This window comes from Thunnus thynnus, chromosome 16 (assembly GCF_963924715.1).
Source record: "Thunnus thynnus chromosome 16, fThuThy2.1, whole genome shotgun sequence".
Classification (NCBI taxonomy): Eukaryota; Metazoa; Chordata; class Actinopteri; order Scombriformes; family Scombridae; genus Thunnus; species Thunnus thynnus.
The window spans coordinates 2,421,215-2,446,688 of record NC_089532.1 but is presented as its reverse complement, the minus strand read 5'-3'; the positions used below and the strand labels follow the sequence as shown (position 1 = coordinate 2,446,688).

Sequence of the window (25,474 nt, the reverse complement as noted above, 5' to 3'; positions counted from 1 at the left end):
AGACAGCTCAGTCATTTAAAGGGGACTTATTATGCTTTTTGTGATTTTCTGTTATTTATATCCTGTTATGATGTTAAACATAAATCTTGAGGTTAACGTATGTACAAACACTCCCTGCCAGTCAAAAGTCAGGGCTTCGACTTGCTCTGAACGCTTCTTTTGTGGCCTTGTTCTCTCCCTCGCTAACGAGCTGATGTCAGATTGTCACGCGTGCCTGTAAACAGCCGTCCATTCTGTAGCTTTGGTTGCTATGGTTTTTACATGTATGGAAAAACCTGCATTGTTCTCTTGCATATCAATGAAGAGAAAAACCTCCCATCTGAAAAATGCACTTTTTTGAGAAAACTAAAAAAAACTTGTTGTTTTCTTGCAGAATTCAATTTGATAAGGATACCCGATACATAATACACAGTTTTTGGACTATATTACTATATTATGTGTTAACAATACCATAATAACCATACAAACATACCGTAAAAAATACCACATAATATAGTATTATAGTCCAAAAACTGTGTATTATGTATTGGGTATCCATTTATTTATTTAAACAAGTTTTCTCCAAAAAGTGCATTTTTCAGACAGGAGGTTTTGCTGTTAGGATTCCAGCTCCAACATGTCCGGGTGTATTTGAGATGTTGACATTTTGAGTAAAGAAAGAGAAAAAGAAGTGAAATCTTATGACTATAGTTTGTTTCATGGTTTGTTTACAAAGCCTCCTGAGCAGCCAGAATTTGCTTGTGACAAAGCTTCCTGAAGCTGACCAATCAGAACAGAGTGGGCTCATCAGGAGGCGGGGCCTAAAAGAGACAGGAGCTAAAACAGCCTGTTTCAGACAGAGGCTGAACTGAGGGGCTGCATAAAGGACCAGTAGAAGATAAATAAGGATTTAATTGTGAATAATACAAAGCTACACTAGTGGAGTCCCAGAATAAAAATACAGAGCTGGAAATGAGCACAGTAGGTCCTCTTTAAAGAATAGAATCAAACTGCAAATATTTGTTTAGCAGAAATACTAAACGAGCAGAATTAATTCACAGAACATTCATAATTTAATTAGTACACAATAAAATGTTTATGAGCAACATCAGTCTCAGAGGATGAAAATAAAATTATGCAGAAAGGGCACAGATTAGAGCAAAAATGTTACGTCTTTAAAAACATGTCACAAATATACAGTTTTTAAAACAGCTGGTCACTGTAGTTTTTCACAAATAAAAAAGGTGGAAATGGTGCATTTGTTGGGGAATATTTTCAGCGGTGGATGAATCCACATTTAGAGCTCTAGTGAGTATTCCTGGCAGCAGTGTGTGTGTTGGTGGTGATGTAAGAACATGACACCCAGTGCAGCGGTGCGGCTCATTGACATGTTTTTAATAGTTTTTGGACAATAACGGAGGAATAAGATATATCAGGCTTTAGATATTATTAACATGGGATTAACAGTCTTTCTCTCTTGATTCATCCATCCAGAGACTACCTACACTGGGAGCAGGAACCTCCAGGATCCAGCTGTAAGGGAGCTCTCTCCATCTCCTCCCCAGCTGAGCTGATCTCTCTCCTGGGCTTCATCTCTCCGGCCGTCCCCTCTCTGCTCTGCTCCTGGAGCCTTCTCATACCTCTGATCTCTCATTTCTCACTGCTGTAACTGAACGGATCTTCAAAAGACTGGACAGAAAACTCAACCTGTGCGGTTTCAGGGTGACCTTCAAACCGATTCAGACTAATTCTTAATTGAGGATAATACACGTTGTGGTCATATCCACCATTTTAACAGTAATAATGAGTTAAAATTCAGGGTTAAACTTGTGTTCAGAAGCAGCTTTTAGGGTTTGCCTGAGCATATTTTTGAGTCAGACTGAGGACAGTATATAGCATTTACAGCAAAGTACAGCTCGAGTGTGGTTAAGAAGGCGGTTTTTAGAGATGTGAGGAACCTAATTTAGTGAAATTACACCCAACAAACATTTAAATGTGATTATCGAGCCACATTTCTGAAGTGAAAATCAAATCTTTAATGTTCCGACTAAGAAGTTACATGTCATATTTATTACATAAGATAAAAACCCTCCAAACAATACAAAACAGCTTTTTCATTCTAAATGGCAAAACCCAGAACCAGCTTCATCTTTTTGTTCATTTTATTTTTATGTATTTTTTTTAAGCATGCTGTGGATTGTCATGATCGAGTTCTGCAACACAGAGTGCAGATAAAGAGGCGAATATTTAAAACACTTTACTGATGCCACTTGAACTGCACCAATGAAGTAAGCATCTGACATTTCAAGGAGGAAGAATAAAGCTGAACTGACCTGGGATCAGCTAGATTTGACTGGTTTACACTCAGATGGACCCTGTCTTCCTTACTGTATTTCCTCGTTGATGCTACTTCCTGTTGTTTTGCTTAAAGATATGTTAGACTGGTCTGCAGAGCTAGTCTTGCTTGTAATTCATCTAATGTGAGTGGACAAAAATGAAAAATAACGAGGTTTTAAGCTCTAAATAGATGGCCGACATACTCCCAAGGCATCTCAAATCTAGGAAGTGAGTTTCCATAGTAACCATCAATGCCACCTGCATGTAACCACTAAATCATCGCCTACAGCGCTGATTTATTTGGCAATTCTAATAATTCCATCTATAAAGAATAGCCACCAAAGAAATAACAACTTCTAGCTGCTCTTAGCAACAAAACAAAACAAAAAGATTCCTACCAAACAGAAACAGTGAAACAAAAGTGGCAAATCTGTCTGATTATCAGGCTAAGCTGCTTGTTTTTACATGTTTTAAACCACTTTTAAAAGTATTTTGCAGCCCTGTCTGCTGAGTGGTTGCAGTGGTTGTTTTTTTTTAAAGCTGCGTCAAGCGATTTTTGACCAGTAGGGGGCAGAAAGACTCCCCCAAAAAGCTGACTGAAATAAACCCTGATATGTCATCGGCTAATCAAGTTATTCTGGCTAACATTTTTGCGAACACATCCAGCATCTCACTGGACTCATGTTTCTGTCTACCTGATGACTATAAATCCAATATTCACTCTCTTTTCACTCTGGTTTGGTCTCATTGTCATATTTAAACCAACAGCGAGTCAGACTTCAGGTAAACATCAAAGAAACCTTTCAGCTTTTGTCTTTCTTCATCCCTCACAATCTTCTTCCTGTGTTCCTCTGGAGCTACCTCAGTATTGTTCTGCCACCACTTGAACACACACACATACACATATCTTTAGCCAGTCTGCATGACATATTGCTATCTCAGTTATTTTATGCTGCGGTTGTGTACATCCTGTTATAATACACACTGTTAAAACTGTATGCTGCGGTGTTGTAGCACAAGTAGCATGTTACTTCCTAAAAAATAAGACTTGGTCTATTTGTCTGTCTGTAGATGATGCCAGTATTCATAATGTTATGCTGTGACTTGGTCAAACTCAGTAGATCTGCTCACAGTCGTAGGTGTGATAGAAACTTGTCATCCTGTGGTATCGTCACCACACTGCAAGCTTGCGAATTACAGGTCTTGAATAACTCAGTAGGTAAACTGTTATATCGGCATCACACAACCACAGAGCGTGTGTGATTTATTAGACAGAAAGCAGAACAAATGTTTTCCACTTTTGAGCTTTCAAGGCGTTCTGGCTTTAAAGCAGCCATAAAAAGCTCTTGCCTGTGTTTTCAGATACAGTTATCTCTAGGTATCTGAAATAGTCAAATCTGTTAAAGTTGAACTATAGTCGTCATTATAGGAACTGAAACTCTGCCTTTTTAAAGCTATCACTAAAAAATGTTTAAAAGGTGGCAAGAACTTAACAAATAGGAAGAAATAAAGTCATTAACAGATACCAAACCACTGGAGACATCTGTTTGTGATTTAAACAAAGGGACACAACCAGTACTGTAAAGTATTATCGTAGATAGGTGATACAAAAGATTGGAGGAAATCGATAAGTATGAAAGCTACAAATCTTCAAACATGTTTTGACTTTGTTGTGAAAAAATACAAATCAAAAAATCTAACTTTAACGGACAGAAAGAAGTGAATAACTCATATTAAACTGTACTTATAGAAGCTAAAAATAGGTTTTGGCTTCAAAGTGTAGAAAATTACAACCAAGTATCAAACAATCGCTGCTAGACTTTGACTTTGTCATGCAGTTGGTTTGGATTTGTGTCTAACTGTGGGACCCAAAATGCTAAACCTTGAGACCGTCCTCACAAGAACAACAACAGCATTGAGCCTTTGTTGAGATGCCTGAAACTACCTGTATTTACCTGACAGGTGCTCCTTGTCTGTCAGGAGCAAATAGGGCTCAGAAAAGAAGACACTGATAAATGAGTTAGCCTGCTGACAATGGAGTCAGTCAGATCACAAAACTTTCACATTTTTCATTTTTTAAGGCACTGAAAAAGGATTTATTTTGCTGTTCAGTTTGGTTAGGACTTTGGAGGACTTTGGTTACTCTTTCATTGCATCATTTAAGTGTTGTTGAAGTATTTTACTTTTGTGCCTTTTTTGACATAATTCGGACAAGTGAAAAAATATCCCTGATGATGTAGTAAAGACCGGTTACTTGGTGTAACACTCAGTATTACACTAACAGATCGATTGATTTGGTAGAATGGAGTGTCCATTGCTTTTTTAAAGTATACAGACAAAACATGGAACATGAGGTAATCAACAAGACATATTAATCATAAGCTGAGAGACGACTACGACTCTACTCTCGAGCTTTTTGGAGATTTGACTCCTTTGTCACCGATGCTCAATCTTGACTTTGACCATGGCTGGTTTGTAGTTTTGTCTACTCTTGCATCTACAGGCTGTGTCCCATTTTTCAGATTCCTTTGAAGGCAGGACAACAATCCTTCTCAAAGGCCCCTTCAAATGTAGTTTGGGAGTGCAGCCTGATCTCGTCCAAATTTGGGCACTCATGGTCAGCACAGTTGGTATTTACCACTTTTTCAACAATTCAAGTGCTACCTATTGGTGGTAAACTCAAGATTTTCCAAATTCTACACTGACGAGGATTCCTGAATGTACCATTGGTTTTCTCTAAAAGGAGGAAGTGGTGATGACGTTGTGGTGAGCCCTTTGTAGACCATCACATCTGGAGAAGGACTGGTTCAGCCTGCTAGACCTTTCAGAGGCTGTCTGATTTTGACTATGGAAAACACAAGTGTTGTTCCCTCTGCATCCCTGAGCAACAAAAGACTATCTGCAAGCATTCATGGTCAGTCTAGTCGGTACAGTTGGTATTTAACACTTTTGTCAACTGTTCAAGTGCAACCTCTTTGTGGTAAACTCTACATTTTCAACCGTTATACGCTGAAAATGACTCCCTGAATGTACTCGTTCATTAGAGGGAGGAAGTGGTAATGATGCTTTGGTAAATCTTCAGTAGACTCTCTCATTTGAGGAGGGCAGGTTCAAGCTGCTGGTTTTCTGCTAGCCTTTTCCAGAGTCTGTCCTCTTCAAAGTCAAGTCAACAGCGTTGTCTCTGTGTCTCTGACAAACAAGACATTCTTTGCAAGCATTCGTGGTTAGTCCAGTAAGCACAGGTGGCTATTTTAGTACCTTGTCAAGTTTATCAATCAGCAATGACTTCCTCAGCATACCCTTAATCCAAATTTGGAGAACACGGCCATTGTTCTCTCTGCGTCGCTGAGCAACAAACAAAAAAAAGCACTCATGGTCTGTCCAGTTGGCATTTATCACTTTGTCAACTGTTTAAGTGTAACTTCTTGGTGGCAAACTTTACATTTTCCAACTTTTTGCGGGAGCTGGAAGTGGTGATGATGGTGTTGAATCCTCTGTAGACCATTTCATTTTGGGGAGGGACGGGTTCAGTCGGTTAGCTTTCAGGTCTCGCCTTTGCAGGATTCATTGCCTTGAAATGGGACACAGCTACCTTTTGTTGGGTGACCAACCATCACTTTGTAGTCCTCACTGATTCTAAAAACTGGCTAGCTTGGAGATGTGGTGATGAAGTCACTGTGCTCTGTATCAATGGAAATATTATCTGCACTCATCAGGTCAAATCTAGCTCTACATTCTGAGTACATTTTGACTTTTCCCCTCTTTGCTGTCAGCAGCGTCTGCAAACTGAAGTGATGAACCAGGTGTCCAAAAATATAAGATAAATAAAAACAAAATGGTATTTTATCTATGCAACACGACCAAAGTTGGCGAAAGCTGAAGCGGTGTTGTTGTGTAGATGTGAAGGTTTGATGACTGTTGATGAGGACGTGTGTTGTTATTAATACTGCTGTATGTATGTACACCACTACTGTACCATGTATTGTTTCCTTTTTTATTTTGTAGAAAACTGAGATGATTAGCAGTGACGCTGGGGTGTTGGGAGGGGTGTTGGGACAGGTGTGTTTAGGACAAAATAGGGTTTGAAATATTTAAAATATAATTGTGTGCCTTGCTCTACTGTTACATCTTCTACCTTTTTTGTTAATTAAAAACACTGCTTTCCCAGTTAGGTGATAAAAACATGCAACAAAAAAATAAAAAAACGACAAAAACGTTTCAAGCAAGGTTCGATTTGAGCTTGTGTATATATGTAAAGGTGTAAAACCTTGGTGTAAAATGCAGAGGGAGGAATGCTTGGTGTTTGTGTTTATTTAACTCTGTATGTGATCTGTGATGTGGAATATCTTTATTATTAGTATTGGCCATAAAGAGCTTGACTGCATGGTTCCTGCTAACTGTAAAACCAACTGTTGACAAATAAACTTAATTTATTGGAAAAACAGAATTCAGACAAAAGTGATGTTTTTTCTACTGTGTCTCTATTGTTTTACTGTATTTTTCAAGAAGTGATGAGAAAGCTAATGGTATCAAGCATTACAAATATCAGTCTTTGTCATGCATGGTCCCTTTGACTCTGGAAGCAGGAGTTATCAGAAGTGGGAATTAGTCACACATGTGCAAGTAACAAGCAAGTCTCAAGTCTGAACCTTCAAGTGTCAAGTAACTGCCAAGTTACTGTGGTGAGAATCAATTCGAAATTGTGATTATCTACACAAGTTTTCACATTTAAATCAGTTAAAAGACAGCAGTCATGAAAAGTTGAGTTTTATTTTTAACGTTAACAAAATCTGTTGCAGCCTGCTTGCACCTCATAAATCTTACTAATATTTGACATTTCGTGGCAATCAATAACGAGCCTCCTGAATGAACAACAATGGAGAGTTGGGGCTCTAAAATGATAATATATCTCTAAAGTGCAAATAGAAGTATGATACAAAAAGAAATTTACATCACAATGTTAAGCTTCCCCTTCCGGCTCCCCTTCAGGAGGGTCACACCATTTCTCCTTGGCCTATTAATGTATTTGTCTAAGGTGCTTCTCATGTGACACCATATTGTTTTCCTACTTAACTACTTCTGTGCTCACAAAAAGTATTTTAACTGGTTATATGACTCTGAATCAGTCCCCCTGATTGTCTTTTACATTAACGATACGTCTTCTCAATAAAATGCATGAATCGATTCGAAGCCAAGTCTAACATAGCTTGAACTTAACGTTAGCTTTCAAGCTAACGTTTGACCAGCTAATAAGTTAGCTAAAAAGACACATTCACGTACCTTTCTTGGTGGGTTTTGTAGTGACGGATGAAGATGGATGTTGTGGTGGTCGTGTCACTGATTTTTGAGCTGCAGACCTTGCATACCGCTTTTCTCTTCTTACTATCGTCATTGACAACGTAATCCATGATAGCTGCCTCGTGTGTCGGTCTCTGCTGGTCTGTTGCGTCCTAGTAGGTTGCCAAGTTTGTATGCATTGCATTAGAAATCACCCAGTCATGTTTCAAAAACAAAACATAACTTCCCAAATATCTAGAAAAACACAAATATTTAATAAAAGAAAGTCAAGTCCTTTTTATGAATACCAAGTCAAAGTCAGGTCGAGTCTTTTATCAATGTTAGTCAAGCAAGTCTCAAGTCCTCAAATTCGTGACTCGAGTATGACTTGAGTCAAGTCATGTGACTCCCCTACCTCTGAGAGTTATTGTTCATTTAATTGAGTTAGTCAGCACCAAAAGTGTGCAGTAAGTCGAGTTTAACCAACAAAAATTGGGTCGTCTTCCTCTTTTGCTGCCAAAAAGGTGTGGAAAACATCTCCACGAGAAATCTGAAGTTACAGAACGTAATATTTAATAATCATCATCATTTTCTATGGCCCCAAAATCCACGACTTCCAAGAGTTTTAATGTTTATTATAAGAGCTGTTATTCAGTGGAAACCTTTGGAAATATTAAAACAGCTGAATTCACTGATTATATATATCAGTAACTTAAAATGTGATTTTAAATTTCACCATGAACATAATTACGACTTTAAGTCACATCATCTCAGATTGTTTGGTGTTGTATCTTTCACAGTGCACCATTCTGACCCTCCTATAGAATGTTATTCATTTCCTATTCCTATTCCTATTCATTGAAAAAGATGACGTTTTCTCTACATTTTATCAGCGTTTTTTATTGTTTCAGCTGTTTAAGAAGGAGGAACGGGATATCGTTGAGAAATCCACTTTTGGTTTGAAGCGTATATTGACCAAAGAGTGTGTCGTATTTATACTGCAGTGTCCTTGCACGTATGACATAGCTCTTTGTTTTACAATTGCTTTTTTTAATAGAGGGATCTTACAGGAAGTGTTTCAGCTGCATTTTTTAGTCAACTGTCTCATGCTCGTCTGATGCAAGGTAAGCTGTGACCTGAATCATATTTTTACTCTTCAACTGTATTTTCATCCAGAATAACACAGCTGCTCCGAATTAATTTCATTGTGGTTCAAAACACAAAAGGCTGTAGCATAAAAACAGTGTCAAAAAGTTTAACATGGCAAAACTGTTGTTGCAACTCAATGCATCATCATTTGACAAAACTGCACTGACTGATCAAACATAGTACATGCCCAGTAGTTCTACTGGTTACAGAGGATAAAATGATTCACTTTGGTAACTTCCCAGAATTGTAAAATCCTGTCTCATAGTATTATAAAACACTGTGAAGTGTTTCAGACTCATTGATCTGTTTCTAAAACTGGATTTTCTGCATCATACTTGATCTTTTTTTTCCTTTTTTTTTTGCTGTTGCAATATTGTTTTTGCTATGAACACTTGGTTACATGCATAACTCATGTTTTTCTATCGGGCTTTGAACACTTTGAGCACTGAACGCATCAACACATCCTGAACTAACTGAGAACTGCAGCTCCTGACGTGCTGCTTTCACTATGTGGCCAGTGTTGATAAGGTGTTTAAGTTGTTTTTTTTAAAAATAGGCCAAGTCATTAGTAACTTGACGGCTTTACCTAATGTTAATTTAAGCTGTGATCACAATCCCTCAACAGCGGTGAAAACACTAAAATCAAAGCAGAAGTTCTGAGGTTTTTTGCAGGATGACAGCGAAGTGTCAAGCCCCCAATCATCAGAAATGCATCATTAACATTTTTTTTTTGATCTTCCAAAGATTTATTTTTTGCCCTTAATCAGACCTCTGTTTTCCTGCCGCCGCCAGCGCCGAACAGTCCGCACACACACAGAAAGTTTTTAACTGCTGAGGAGATGAAGTACAATTGAAAGCTAAAGAAGGGTGATTGGATTCGATGATAAACATACACTTTGGGGGATATTACTAAACGTTAAATAATGTTTACTTCATCAGAAGGAGGTCAGTGTGTGAAACAGGAAAACGATGCTGATGACATGGAGAAGGTGGCGGGATGATGATGAGGAGGACGGGCAGAGGAATATGTGGTGTTTAGCTGCGCTGAATGCAAAAGGCCTGAGTGCATCTCTGTTTTACACACACACACTGCAAGTCAACATGGCCCTGATTGCAGAGACTGTCCATGATAACATCCTTTACTGCTAAACATAGTCTGCAGCTGTTGGATTGGTGATGAAAAGTCTCTTCATGTCAGAAGAAATCAAAAATGGAAATGTGTCTGTACTTACGGATTCTTAAAAACCACTTGGCATTTGGAAAATATTTTTTACTGAACATAAAATTATTCTTGTTGTGGTGTCAACCTTCAACATTAACAACCTAACTAAGATTATATCACCCACTAGTGTCTCATACAGGCTGAACAGAAGGAAAAACAGTTTGTAATAATAATTTAAAATATATATATATATATATATATGTTTATGTTCAAGTGGTTGTAGTAATTGTAGTAATTGTGATTTTCTAACTTAGCGCTAGTTAGCTACAACAGATATATGTAACAGATGATTATGTATTTTTAAATTTACATTAAGACTGATTTTAGATTTGCTCTACAAGAAGCCTGAAAACCCTTCAAACCTGTGAGGGTATTAGGGGTGTGCCCGAATACAAATACGTTACTCGCCAAAACACAAATAGTGGGTTTTTTATGTACACTTATTTAGTACAAATATTTTAAAAATTATTTGTTTTGGGGAAGAAAAAAAAACAAACAACATGTCAAATACCAGCATGCAGGTTGGTTACATCACTATCTTAGTCACTCTCCTCTCCATAACCTGTTGTTTCCTTCTCTTTTCCACAAACTTAAGTTGTAAAAAATAGGAAATAAATGAAAAGTGCAAAGCAAAAATTGCCTTTGAAGTTCTTCTCTACACGTTACACGCTGTGCTGTCTCTGTGGTTGTATGAATAAGTAGAGATCAGTTTGCATATTGGGAGACTTGAGTTTGAGACCCAGTGTGGGGACCTTCTACATGAGATAATTCATTCATAAACCCTTATTTCAACACTTTAATATCCTAAAATTAAAAGCGTTATAAAAACAAAAAATGTATTTTTATGCATGTTTCCACTTTTATTCAAACACAAATACAAATATAAATAATTTTGCTGCCTCAACACATAAATACAGATACAAATACAAATACTGGGCTCTCTGCACATCCCTAGAAGGTACATGTGACGTTTATTTCAAAGGTAACTGGGACATCTGATCTTTTACTTTGTGGTTCTCACTAGCTTAGCACAGTTTAACTACAGTATAAAATATGCAGGTGTTTGCTTGTTGGAAGTCCGTCACACTTTGTCCCAGTAATCCAACAGCAGCTTCATCAGGAGAACTTTTAATACACGTCTCCTCAGATTTTATCAGCTAATGTTTTGCGACCAAAAGACATTTCTGTGTAACCGCATTGGTCATATTTTAATGAAATTGAGAGCAACAATAACAAAGTTCATAGTTTACCTTTGACATACTTATTTGACAAAACATTCCCAATTTAACTGTATAACATGGTCTTCATCAGCAGAAGGCGTTTGTTCAGTTGTCATGGAGATGGACCTGTTCGTCCCTGTTGGTTTAAAGGTAAACCATCAAAGTTCACTCTTGACCTTGAAAATAACAGTTTGACAAAACTATTAGTCCCAACTCCAGCTCCACTTAATAGCTTTTTTGCAAAGCTTTCAACCATATCACACGGCCTTCATCAGCAGAATAATTTAAAGCCGACACCGACGAGAAGTCCTGAAATTGTGTTCACTTTATTTGAGAATTTCATTTCATTTTGTCACTTACTCTTATCCAAGTAGGCATAACTTAGCATTCACTTTTTATATTTTAAATTTTATCGGTTTTATAAAAGAGTAAAGGGTTTGGGAGCGCACATCCAGAGTTATTACACGGACACATCTCACCATTTTAAGATTAAAGCATCATTCAGCTGTTAAATAACGTATCTAACATCTCAGGTAGATCACACATGTTGCCTGAGCAGATGTGTTGGAACTGTGAGTGTAACGTCCAGCTCAACAGTCCGCTGGCAGTATTTGTTCTAAATGATCTAAATGAAAGTCGCCCTTTTATCTTCTCTCCTCTGCAGCCGGTGTGTTTCTGCTCTGTAAGTCCGTCATATTGCTGCGTTCTGACACTTCCTTCTGTCTTTCAGGAAGTATCAGAGGAGAGCTGTCAGAAGATTAAAAAAAATAGCAGTTAGCTGCAACAAAACACACTCCACATTAAAGCAAATTGCTTCTTGCGATTTTTGATAGTTTCTCATTGTTGCGTCGGGGAGAGGCGTCCCTCTCGGTTGGAGCTGTGATGTTGATTGTGGCTGAAGGGGCCTTCAGATGACTGATAAGCGTTGATGAATGAAAATGGAAATGCTTTTCAGCATTTTGCCTTCAAAGGGAAATCAAATACGGAGGAAGGAGTGGGGAGAGCAGTGGAGAGAGAATATTTGCCTTTTTGCAATTAACAAGATATGTTCTTTTTTTGTGGTCAGAAAAATGGAAATGGCTTTTAAGGTCGTAAAGGTCGAGCGCATCGAAGCATGGTGGCTCTGCAATTACTCTTCAGGCAGCGGCCTGATTGGGGGGAGGGCGGGGGGTCCGGCCGCGCACCGACGGTCAAATTAACGAGACGGCCGGCTCCCTGTTGAAAAGATCACATGTGATTACCGTACATCAAACAGACAGAGCGCTCAAATTATCTCCTCTCTCACTGTGAAGTCGGAGAAAAAGGGATAAAACGCAGACGGACTGATTGGTTAAAGGCTTTAAATGTCAAAACTTTCACTGTCCACATCTTGAATGAATCTGCTTCTCCTCTGCTCAACAGACCGGAGGGGGGTCGTCCTCAAGTTTACACCAACTGTAACAAATGGCTGCTCTCGTGACATAATTGAGGACATACTGTATATCATTGGACTCGTCTGTGAATGTGATGCTTCCTGTTATGATTTAAGCTAATATTTTTTCAAATAATCTGCTTGTTGTTGAACTCGAAGCTCATTTCAGCACCTTTCTCATCACACTTCGTACACATTCATACTGGGAGCTGCCCAGTAAAACCAGTGGTCTGTACTTTGCTCAAGGGCACATTAAAGGCAGTGGAAGTCATTACGAACTCACTTTGATAATCGGCTTTTTTCAGTCACACCAAAATTGAAATCAGCAACCTTGATCTGATATTTTTCATTGTGTGTTGAATATTTTATAAAACAGAAAATCTAATGGTGACATTATTACATTTTTGTCTTCTTTTACAAATCGAGTGTGTGTGTACTCTTTCTGTGTAAAAATGAAGACAAGATCATCACGTCTCCTCCTTATTTTTCCAACAGCTTCACTGGAATATAACATCAGAAAATATATAAAACACACCGTAACCAGGCCTTTTTAAATAGCTACTAGTTCATCAGTCACAGAGATGCTCATCTTCAAGCTTAAATCATATTTCCTTGAACATTAAACCCTCACAAACTTTAACTGAAAGGCTCAAACTGTCACCATGAGGAGCAGAGTAACATCCTGACACATTACAGTACATCAGGAGTTCATTTTAAATGTTTGCAAGCGTAGAAATATTGTATAATATTGATGATATGAGATGAAAATTTAACAGTTGTAATTGTTAAATTGTGAGAGTTAAATGAGTATATAAAGCAAACAAATAAGTGACTTGAACGAACATTAAGATTTCCTTTTAATTAAAGCCTGTATTATGTTCTCTGGAGATGTTTTTCCTGTTTTGTTACCAAATAGAATCAGTAGCAAAGTGGTCGAAATGGATGGAGGCATAAAAAGCAGGATGTTGACACTCACTAGATTTAGGTTACTAAAACATTTAGTGTTGCCATGAGAAGATATTGAAGTAAAACAAATGAAAAACATTGTCTGTTAACTGTTTAACAGAAATTATATGTATGAACATTTTGCAACTTTGCAGATATTTCATTTATTTATTCAAAAGGATGCTGCACATGAAACAACATTTCATGTACCAGTGTCTTTTGGCAACATGTTCTGAAACCATGAAGTGTAAAAAATAAAAAAAAGCCATGCAGGCTGTATTATGTGTTAAGAAACGTGATAGCGTGTGGAATTGTACCAAACAATACAGAGAACACTTCAGGTCAAGTAAACAGCTGCATAACCAGAAAAGTTACATAAGGAGTTTGTTATCGAAAGGTCCAGTTACAATCTCTGGAGAAGCAAATAATCCTGTTGCCAGGTCGCGTTGACCTATGCCGATCATTGACACACCCAAAAAATGTCAGGCCGCCAGACAAACAGTAGACATCTGGGAATAGTCTTTGCACATAGCGTTCAAAGACGAAATTGAGAAATCACATAGGTCAAGATCCAAGTGATCATTGACTCACAAAAGTGCCAAAAGTCACGCCACTTTGGTATAAATAGGAGTTGGGTGTGAGTTGAGGGGCTGCATTGATGATTTTCTGAGTTTTGTATGTTTCCTGTGTAATGAAATAAACTCCCGTCGGTTGTCTGCTCATCTCTCTGGTCTCAGCGTTTGGTGTGAAGATCTTTAATAAAGCCTGACTTGAAACTCCTATACTTCAAATGTATTTAAAAAAAAATCTTTTGTATATGAATGTAATCTTTGTCTGATCTGTCAGTGTGTAACGTGTTGGTTTTGGCTCGTACTGATGAACCCAAAGAGAATTATCAGTGACTCTGCAGCTAATCTTTAGCACTTTTAATGGCCAAGCTACAAAGTTTTTACAGGCAGAAGCAACATAAAACCACTTACACTGTTGAAACAACATGAAACGCACGCAAAAGCAGATATAAGACACATAATTTTTATGAGTAAAAAATTAAGATATTATAGAAAATATAAAACAAAACAAGTATTGATATGAAATGTAAATGTTACAGAAGTTCCTGTGGGTGATTTGAGGGTACATAGAAAGTTTTCTTTCAAGGAAAAAGGCCAAAACTCAAAAATACAACGTTATGTTTGTCTCCTTCACACAAGACGTCCATGAGGAATCAATACGCAGACAGTCTGGTCTTCTTTTATTCTTCTTTTATTCAGACAGGTGAGGAAAAGACTCGTACCTGCAGGACTGCAGAGATGTGACACTCTCCTCCTCTCCGGATGCAATCACTGTACACAGAAACACTCTGAATGAAAGTTAAATTTAAACATATTTATATTACTGGAATGCTGCAGGGTTGGGGATGTGTTTTAAACCATTTGCATCGGTGGCTGAATGAAAACGAGACGTGTGCGTTCAAACACGCACGTACGCAGAGTGAAGCACCTTCTCGAGTCTCTCTCGGCGCTGTAATGATCTTCTTGTAGGCGCTGCGGAAAAGCTTTTTGCAATCCCTCCTTCATTTTCTTCTCCTCTTCTCCCTGATGAGCAGAGCCATCCCTTCATCATCAGCTGCACCATAATGTACTTAAATCTGGGGATGAGAGGAGAAAATGGAAGGATAGATTGAAAACAGATTCGCTTATATGCTGATCCCACATTAGGGGATGTATATAATACGATGAAGTCATCAAGGATTTGTTCGCCACAATCAGAGTCATCCATCGACGGTTCGACGCGCTGCAGATGAAGAGAGAGAAACTTCACTCTGCTGCAGGTTGGGGGGAGGTTCACGGATTTTTGAACAGAGTTTAGTTTTCTTTCTGTCTGTCGGGCTCGAACACACCTTCCCTTCCTGCTCTGACTGTAACAGACATTCATTTCCAGCCAGGACGCTCGCTTTCTTTCCCTGTCGGAGATCACATTTTGGTGGTTTTACATGCTTTAACCTAATAATTACTGCATATACCTTAGTTTTACCAAATCATCCCATTACTTTTTTGACAGATGAAGAAGAAAATACACATTTGGGGTAGAGACTTGATAATCAAGTGATGTCTGGGAACAACTCCCTGATCAACAAGATGCCAACTGCGTGTCTTTCCTGCCTTTGACTCCTGCTGATTTGACCTTTTTGATCCTGTCTGAATGTAGCACCCCCTCCTGTTTTTGCCCCCCCTCCCCCTTACTATTGGTTACCAATTGTTGGATCTTACAGTATAAAGTGTTTCCATCCCGTCTGCTCTGGGTCAGTAAGCTCAGCGCATTTCCGGAATGTTATTAAATCACTTCCACCACAGCAAACTTTGAACAAGGACTTGAGTGATTTTCTTTATTACAGACGCTGGTTTCAGTTCAATTCTATGAAAATCAACTTGCAGAGATTTGAAACTTCCTGCAGGTAGATGACGCGTCACAGTCAACATGCTCCACGTAGAGACCGTCCTCCCATGAAAAACGACACAACAGGTCGTAATGTCAGTCACCCGAAAACGACTTATAGTTACGTTTGAGTGACAGCTGCCATCAGCTGTAGTAATTGTAAAGTAAAGCCGTTGTTTGGCCAAACCAAATAACATGCAATGGGAGTAAACAATATGGACACCAACTACAAGTAAAAACAAAGCAAAACTACTTAAACCCGAATCCCCCCCCCCATGACATGACAACATGGTTCAGCCCAGGGAGCATTTAAGACTCCTCAACCTTCAGCCACACCTTTTGCTCCACCAGGAAGGACGTCCCCCTCCAAACAACCACGGTAACTCAAAGACAAAGAAACATGTGATAAATATAACAGAAAACTGCATGTGTGCACTTATATATAAAACCATGTGAGGTTGAGTGTTGGATGTTTTGTTACAACATATCCATAATTTGGCATTTTGTGATGATCATTACACACCAGGAAGCAGCTGTTTTCAGGCTCAGCTGTGGTTTGAACTCACCTGAATTTCCATTTTGTTTCATTTCATTTATTCTGTCTGACGATGTGTTCGTGTTTGGGAGGGGAGCATATTAAGTTTTGTTTTGCTTTATAACCAGTCATGCAAGATTTTTATTTTATTTTATTTTATTTTTTAGTGAACACTGAACAAAACAACACTTGAATTTCTCCAACTTTATTGTCCAAATATTTAAATACACAATACAAACAAATAATATACAAATACAGGAAAACCATCATAAAAAACCCATAAAATATATAATCATACATTTTTAAAAAATCAATAGAAATAAGAAGACTGAGGAAAATAAATAGGCAATTCATTAAAAATGAATAAATAAAGATTACAGGTTAACTGAGTTATGTGAGTTGAATAAGGCACTTTTATGGTTCTTCATATAGCTAAAAGAATGAAGGAGACTTTAAATTTCTGCAGGAAAAGGCAGAAAATTGGGTGGTGATTTAGAGAATTTGTGTTTGTGTTTTTTATCAAATTTAGCCTCTAAAATATAAAAACTGATAATATACTTAAAGGAGCCGTTCTTTGTCGTAAAAATACAATTACATCATATAAAGTAAACATATAAGGCTCATTAATGAACACAAGCAAACTATTATGCAATCATGTCATCACACTATTACGTCATCAGATCAAATAATTCATATAAAGACTTAAGTTAAAAAAAATGTAATATCAAAATACTAAAACTAAATGAAAAGACACACAGTAAAAGAAAAAAATATAAACAATGTGAGCAGAAAACATTTAAAAAACATAATTTATATTAATGTTCTTTACAGTGTGGTACAGAGTCCAGAGGTTGTGATATGAAGCTGGTGAAGCTGTAAACAAACAGTGTTCCTGCACATGCTCAGTAGCGTCTGCCTTATACAGAACTACTCTCCAGAGACTGAAAACGTGATGCTGTTATTAGTCTTTGAAGCCGTTTCTGAACAAACTAACTTGACCAAACTCTTCATGATGAAGGAACATGTGACCCGGTGCAGCGGTGAGACTCACTGACATGTTTTTAATAAGATATATCAGGCTGTGATACACACACACAATACTTGTTAGTAGATCAATTGATTGTTGTTTATTTCATGGAATTTGTTCACAATAAGAAAATTAAAAATATTCTTTGTCCTTTAGAGGAGTTAAAGGGATGTTTTTGTAAATTAATAATTTTATTGTTTCTTAGTTTGAAGCATAAATGATTCAAGATGGAAAAATATCATCAAACAATATCAATGAAAGATTTGAAAGGAGTGACCATCGTCTGACAGCAAAGTGTTGCTCTATTAAAGCATCATGTGCACCTGATGATTGTAACTCTGTGTGTGTGTGTGTGTGTGTGTGTGTGTGTGTGTGTGTGTGTGTGTGTGTGTGTGTGTGTGTTTTTCAATACGGATTCATAGAGTTTTTAGGCTGATTGCATTTTCACATCAGTCGTCAAAATGCATTTAAAAAACAATTTGATACGAGACAGCGAGAGGCCATGAGCCGCTCCGAACGGCCGAATAAATAAAAGCAATGATGATGCCAGCGTCGACCGCAGACGGCGATCAATCATTAGCATACGTAAGGAAGTCTGTGTGTGTGTGTGTGTGTGTGTGTGTATGTGTGAGGGAAGGACGACACAGAGGAAAAGAAGACATAAAGTTGATGTCTATTATCAATCATTTGCATATGGAGGTGTGCAGATGAGTAACTGTGTGTGTGTGTGTGTGTTTGAGTGGAAACTTTGCATGCCTTCAAAATGCTCCATCTGTAATTCCTCATAGCAGTTAATTCATCATCTGTGCTGAGGCGTCGAGGCGTCCGCAGGCATTTAGGACTAATATTTCAGCTCCCATTACAGCGACAGAACAGAGAGCCGAGGCTCTGGTTTGACCTTTGACCTCAGCCAGGGGAATCGCAGCCTGACCCCATCCATCAACGGCGGGCAGAGGGAAAATATTAAGAGGGTAACATTATTAGTTAGATTACAGGGGGGAGAGAGATTTAGCTGTCATCTCCGGCTGGCAGGGTGGGCGGCTGACATTGGCTGTCTGTCCGGTTACCTGCCTGTCTGTCACTCTGATTGGCTGGCGAGGCCACCTGTCTATCTATCTGTCTGTCTGTCTGTTTGACATTCACTTCTACTTAATGAAAGATGATGAAAGAAGTTGTGGAGAAGACTAAAAACTAACAATGTTATTATTCACTATTTCCGTAGAAGCATTTTACCATCAAATCATCATTAGAACATGAATCCTGAGACATTAGTATAATTATCCTGAAAACATTAACTCATAACTGAGCAGATGTCAGGCTCAAGCAGGCTGTAATACTGACTGATTTTCAACTGTGGAAGGAAATCTTCAGGTTTGCTGTATGTCACAAAACAGTGAGGTGTTGCCGTCCCTCCAGACCAAACACAACAACCACTTCCAGTAGTGCTAAAAAAAAATACTGATTAGTCAAACTCATCTGTCATTTTTTAATCAAATGTTCAAATTTCCTGCTTTTCTGTTTTATCAGATTGTAAATTGTATATTTTTGAGGTTTGGACTGTTGTGAAGACAACAGGAGCTATCTGAAGGTGTCACTTTGGGTTCTGGAGGCTTGTGATGGATGTTTTTCACTATTTTTGACATTTTATAATTTGATCAATAAATCAAAAGAAAATAGATTGAAGGTGTCAGTATGCTTCAAAAAAAAAGTGCTTGTTGCTTGTTGAACTGCATCTGACACCCCGTCCCATCACACATTTCTGATTTTGAAGGGCTGCGTCTGACAATCTGTAACTTTTCACAAGTTTTCAGAAGTTAAAATTCACAGGATTTTAACTTCTCTCCTGAGCTCTCAGTTTTCATTCTTCTTGCAAACTGTTTCTGTCACTTTTTGTGTGAACAACTGAGTGTGACACAGTGAAAACCTGTGAGGGGAGGGATGAGAAAATGGCACATTCTTTCTCAAACAAATGAAAAGTCAAACTTATATAAGCAATAAAATGAGACTGTCCTCCCGAGAAGAAATGACCTGACTGTCATCTCTCTATCACAAGCCAATCGTGTCTCCAGACCCAACCAAACCTTAATCATAGGTGGTAGTGGATCAGAAAATGATCATATGGGTTGTTTTGGAAGCTTAGGGTTAGGTTTAGGGTTAGGGGTTAGGGTAGGGTTAGGGGGTTGGAGTTAGGGGTTAAGGTAAGGTTAGGGTTTAGGGTAGGGTTAGGGTTTAGGATTAGGGGTTAGGGTAGGGTTAGGGGGTTAGGGGTTAGTCTAGGGTTAGGGGGTTAGGGGTTAAGGTTAGGGTAGGGGTTGGGGTTAGGGTTTAGGGTAGGGTAAGGGTTGGGGTTAGGATTTAGGGTTAGGGTAGGTTTAGGGTTAGGAATTAGAGTTGGGGTTAGGGTTTAGGATTAGGGGTTAGGGTAGGGTTAGGCTTTAGGATTAGGGGTTAGGGTAGGGTAAGGGTAGGGTTAGGAGTTAGGAGTTAGGGTTAGGGTTTAGGGTAGGGGTTGGGGTTAGGGTTTAGGGTTAGAGTTGGGGTTAGGGTTTAGGGTAGGGTTAGGGGTTGGGGTTAGGGTTTAGGGTTAGAGTTGGGGTTAGGGTTTAGGGTAGGGTTAGGGTTAGGGTTAGGGTTGGGGTTAGGGAGTTAGGGTTAGGGTTGGGGTTAGGGTTTAGGGTTAGGGTAGGTTTAGGGATTAGGGGTTGGGGTTGGGGTTAGGGTTTACGTTAGGGTTAGGGGTTAGGGTTTAGGGTAGGGTTAGGGGTTAGGGGTTAGGGTTAAAAGTTTGAGGACTTTTGCAAATTTGGAGGGAAATCTGCAGTATAAGAGAGCACTGTCCCTCCAGAGCAAGTAAAGTTTTTAAAGTTTGTAAATATGGCCGATGGGAAAAGGAGAAAAATCACGTGTGGAAGTGTAATGTAGACTGTTGATCAAAAGAAAATCAACTGATAATTAAGTCAGTCATCAGCTGCTGTTTACAGGACAAGAAGTGAAGTTCTTGTCAACTTAAACCTGAACAAACTGTCTTTTAAAATGTGAAAAAAAAAGTCGGTGACACTCGTCATCTTTTTAAAAACAGGAGCTTTGTTCTGATAGTTTCCAATCATCACTCGTTGAAAACACAACTGTCTCTGCAGTCCGATTTCCATAACGAAAACTGATCATTTCTCTGTCATCTGCCGTCTCTCACAAAGACGAAAAAAAATAATAATAAATGAGAAAACAGAGACATGTGATCTTTAACGGACTGATGGTCGGCTTGATAGAAAGGCTCGCGTCTGCAGAGATGACAGGCTGCTTCCAAAATGGATTTAGAGAGACATGACAGGGAATTATTGACTTTTGTTGTGTTTTACAGCAAGTCAGAAAAAGTGATGACAGCTGACGGTGGCTTTGTGTGTGTGTGTGAGAGAGAGAGAGAGAGAGAGAGAGTGTATGGGCGATCATGTGGATGAACATACTGACGCTATGAGAGTGCATGTTTGTGATGCTACGTTCAGGTACAGTGAAAGCCAATTTTAGTTTTGCTGTATTTGTGTAAATTTCCCTTTTTGTGACGCAACATTAAATGTTACAAGTTTGAATCCTGAGTAAAAATTTATTGTTTTTTTTTCTTCAGATGACATTTATCACATGACCCTGACTCCATTTTGTCTCTTCTTTCTGCCTCCGTGGTCTCTGTACATTAAAACAGAGTCAGACAACTCGAGATAATTACAGTTTTCTTCCTCAAGTTTCAAAACTTGTAATTAGAGCGGAGCGTCATCGGCTCAGTTTGTGCTGCCAGCAGTGAATCTGCATTTGTGTTTTTCTACTGACCCTGGATAAAGCGTCAGTAGAAATAAAGAGCCGGATATCACTTTAAAATATTGTAATATTTGCCTTGATATGAGTTTAAGTAAAGTAACACTTTTCAGCCCAGAATCTCTACAGGAATCAGGTTCATATTGATTGATTCCACACTTTTAACACATGATTAATGTCCAGTGCTATTGATCAGGAAGTAGGGTGCGATATATGTCACAAAGCAAAGAGTACGTGGAGGTCGGGTCACTCCGGAGTCCACATACCTTCACAGACCTGCAATTTATGTTTTATTTTTCATTAACTGTAACCACAATATTTTCCTAACATTAACCACAGTGTACTGTAGTTATCATGCAAAGATATTTTAGAAAGACAGAATTTTAAAAACATTATATTATTATAATTTCACGAGATCTGTGGTTTTGCAGAATCGTCCGATAACGTTGCTGTTGTCATGGTTATGGGGCTGCTTTTTTGATTCCTACAGTGATTTTTGGACAAAACTTAAATCAAATTCCACTTAACAGCTTTATCTGGATGCTTCAACCATATTGTGAAACCTACATCAGTGGAATTGGCTTTTTATTTATAAAAGCATTAATCTAAATCTAAACTAAGGCTGATGGTCAATTTAATTTAAGATAATTTAAGATAAGAGAAAAAATAAGCAGCTGTCGTCTCTGGTTTTCATCTTAGTTTGCTTTAAGGAGTTGAGGGGCACCTGCTTCATTTGTTTTAAATTAAGACAAGTTACATGTTTAAATGCTGTCTAATCACAAGCAGCCATACAGGAACTTTGCCTAAATAAAATACAGTCTAATTTTAGCAACATTTTGATTTAAATCAGGAACTATTTCATCTAAGAATAAATAAACACGATTAAGAATCAAGACTCAAGAAAGAGACAATCAGTGAAATCGCTTTTGGTGCTAAGGACCAAAAAAAAATAGGTGACTTCTATTTGTACCTGAACGCACCACAATACAAAGAGAAAGTACAGTGTGAGAAAGTGTTTGTTGTTTTGCTGCTGGAGCACAGGATGTGTGTGTGTGCGTGCGTGTGTGTGTGTGTGTGTGTGTGTGTGTGTGTGTGTGTGTGTGTGTTGTCCTGAGGGATAACAGCAGGTTGACTGTCCTGATTCTGTCTGCTGTACTTTACCTGGTCACAGCTCACTAATACAGCCAGCACACACAGCCTGTAATGTAAACACACAAACACACACATCCAGTACACACACACACACACACACACAACAGCAACACACATGAATGCACACATAGAAAAAAAAAAAAGTGCACACTCTGCAGAGGCAAATGCATATTATGTCAAATGCGTAATGCACACACACACACACACACACACACGCATCATGAGTTAGTGGTCATACTTAGAAAATACAGGGACACATACACATGCACACACACACACACACACACACACACACACACACACACACACACACACACACACACATTTCAGTCCTAATTCTATAAGGGGGTCCAGCATGTCTCCCTTGAAACCTCCAGTCCAATTCATTTGATTTCATTACAGAGAGAGAGAGAGAGAGAGAGAGAGGGAGCGAGAGAGAGGGAGTAGTAGAAGAAGAGAGAGCGAGGCTGGGTTCTGGGTTGCAGCGGTGGTTTTCATTAGGAGCTGCTGGTTAGAGCTGCGATCCAATTTAGACTGCAGGCTGGCAGAGTGGCGAGCTGTGTGTTTTTATTGGTATTTAATCAGCTCAATTGGGACGTTTTATTAGTGCAATGCTTTGTTTCGGTCGACAGACAAGAACTGTAGGTTATTAGGGGCTCTCAAAGTGAGGCTCAGAGTCCCTGCAGGGGTCCTGCAGGGGTTTCTGCGGGTCCAGAGGAGGATGAGATATTGAAAATGTGTCCTGCGTAGCTCAATAAGGAGCAGGGAAGCACTAAAACCACCAGAGTTGGGGGTTTGATTCCCTGTGCTGAAAATGTCAGGATGCAAATTAGAGTTTTAGTTCTGCAAACTTGTCTCAGTGGCAGAGCTGCGAGTGAGGGAACTGAAGGAACAAAATAAATGTCAGTGATGTCTTTTTTTTAAATCCATTTATAGAGAGGCTTCGAGAAGTTTAGCAAGTTAGTTAATTAGCTTACTTATCTAGCCGTCGGCTAGCATGATAGCTAACCCACATACAAGGATTTAGTGCATTTGTTGTGTATGTTTCTGTCACTGAACTAGTTGTATATTTAAAGGGCAGGTTCACAATTTAAGTCTGTCCTAAAACAGTCAGGTCCCCAAATGATGCTTCTCTTGCTGTAATCATTCGTTCTGTTCATATCGACCGTTAGAAGATTCCACAGTCCTCCTTCTGTGCAAAACATTTTTAAATGTAAAAGTTTATCTGAAGCTAATATGAAGCTTCAGCGTCCAAATGAGTCAAATCAAGTAGATATCTTTCAACGTTACAGTCTTTTTAGTGCCAAAGTTCCTCTTTTTATTACTTTACTTCCACTGCAGCTCAACAATTCACTTCATTGTAAGTTCATTATAAAGGGATCTTATCCTGGTCCGAAGTGGGTCGTCTGTGGTCACAAGAGACACTCAGACGACCCTGTCTGTCAACACTCTGGTCCACTCAGCTGATCTTCCTGCGGTTCCGACTTGTTCTGATCCGAAAATAGTGCCTGCTGACACTGCAAACTTCTTCTCCACTGTTGGCTAGCAGCGTTCAGGTGGCTCGCCATTCCTCTGGGAAGCCAAATCAACAGCCCTCATCTCAAGAAATGACCTCCTCTTCCTGTCTTAAGATCTTGACAGAGGCAGTGATCAGAAGCTCTGGAAGTATTCTGTGTCCTCAGCCGGCAGGGAAATCCTCTCACAGGTTGGATATTGCTGCCCCACCACAACACTTGCCTGCTCAGACACCCCATCCTCAGTTGGTGACTTTGGCATGCACTGTGGAAACAGTTCATGCATTCTCCTGCCATGAGAAACCACAGCTGTCATCTCCTCATCCCCTCTTCTCCCCAACCACTAATAGTTGGGGATTCCAGAATCAGGAATATCTGTTTTTTTTTCCATGCAGCTACACACTGCTTCCATGGTCCCTGTCATCCTATATAAGCTCTCAGGGCTGCTGCTCTCACTCCCATTTTCTGCCAAATGAGTAATCGTTCATGTGGGGACAAATGATGCAGCTCATCAGCAGTCTGAGCTGACCAAAAAATTATTTTAACGTCATTTTTAACTTTTTAAGTAGTTGTGGAAAGTCTGTTTATATTTCTGGACCTATTCCCACTCTGGCCCGTTGAGCAGGGCGCTTCAGCAGAATCCTCAGCCTCCACCCTTGGCTCCAGTCCGCCTGCAGAGCTCACAATATAGGTTTCATTGACAATCTGTTTTGGGATCGTTTCTCCCTTTTCAGGACTGACGGAGTCCACCCCAACAAGCTGGGTAGCCGAATGCTAGCAGCTAACCTGCAGCATGCCGTACAGTCCTCTCCATGTGACTGACTGTTTACATCCATCACACCCTCCTGGAACCTCCATCTCCTTCACAGAGTTCTGCCCCCCATCCCCCCCCCCCTACCCTGGGGCAGGGTGTGTCCCAGGATTCCCCTGTTGATAGCCGGGTCTCTACACCTCTCAGAATGGTGCTACTAAATGCTCTCTCCATAGCAAACAAATTGTTTTTTTGCTAAATGATCTCGTCTCATTTAAGAAATTAGACTTTTCTGTTCCTGACTGAAACCTGGCAGAGGAATATCGTCACCTTCCTAAAATAATGGCCTATGTCATTTTTCCAGGTTTCTCAGAAAACACAAAATAATCATCACGGTGTGCACAAGCTGCCTCTAGACACTGCACAACAGGCTACTATAATAACGGTCAAATGATGTTATGATTACTAATAATATGTTCAAGTGAGATTTTCATTAAATAAAAACACAAAAGTAAAGAGGATCCTTTATAATATTATAGTTATACACATAATTTCTAGCTGTTAGATTACAATATGGTATTCAAATCTTTTTCAATTAGATCATGTAATGTGGAAAAAATGAGACACAAACTGTAGATGAAATATTGTTTAAAAGGCAGAAAAGAGTTAACAGAACAGCCACAGATTCTGGAGCCTTTCCACTCTTTGCTAAATGCTT

At 39.0% G+C, this 25,474-nt stretch overlaps 2 protein-coding genes across 6 annotated transcripts in view; both read left to right on the top strand.

Moving 5' to 3' along the window:
* Window positions 1-6,758, top strand: part of akap6 (A kinase (PRKA) anchor protein 6) — a 240,856-nt gene extending 234,098 nt beyond the window's left edge. For all 4 annotated transcript variants that reach the window (XM_067614337.1, XM_067614338.1, XM_067614339.1 and 1 more), the window contains one exon: window positions 1,474-6,758. In XM_067614337.1, coding sequence (XP_067470438.1) covers window positions 1,474-1,518 — 45 coding nt within the window. In that variant the 3' untranslated portion in view covers window positions 1,519-6,758. The remainder of the gene's footprint in view (window positions 1-1,473) is intronic.
* Window positions 6,759-6,847: 89 nt separating this feature from the next.
* LOC137199794 (neuronal PAS domain-containing protein 3) overlaps window positions 6,848-25,474 on the top strand; it is a 373,346-nt gene continuing 354,719 nt past the window's right edge. The window contains exon 1 of one of the 2 annotated variants that reach the window (XM_067614341.1): window positions 6,848-8,717. The gene's annotated coding sequence lies outside the window, so the exon portion shown is untranslated. Of the gene's footprint in view, window positions 8,718-16,272; window positions 16,353-25,474 lie in introns of those variants that run through there. The other variant, XM_067614340.1, reaches the window with a different exon arrangement.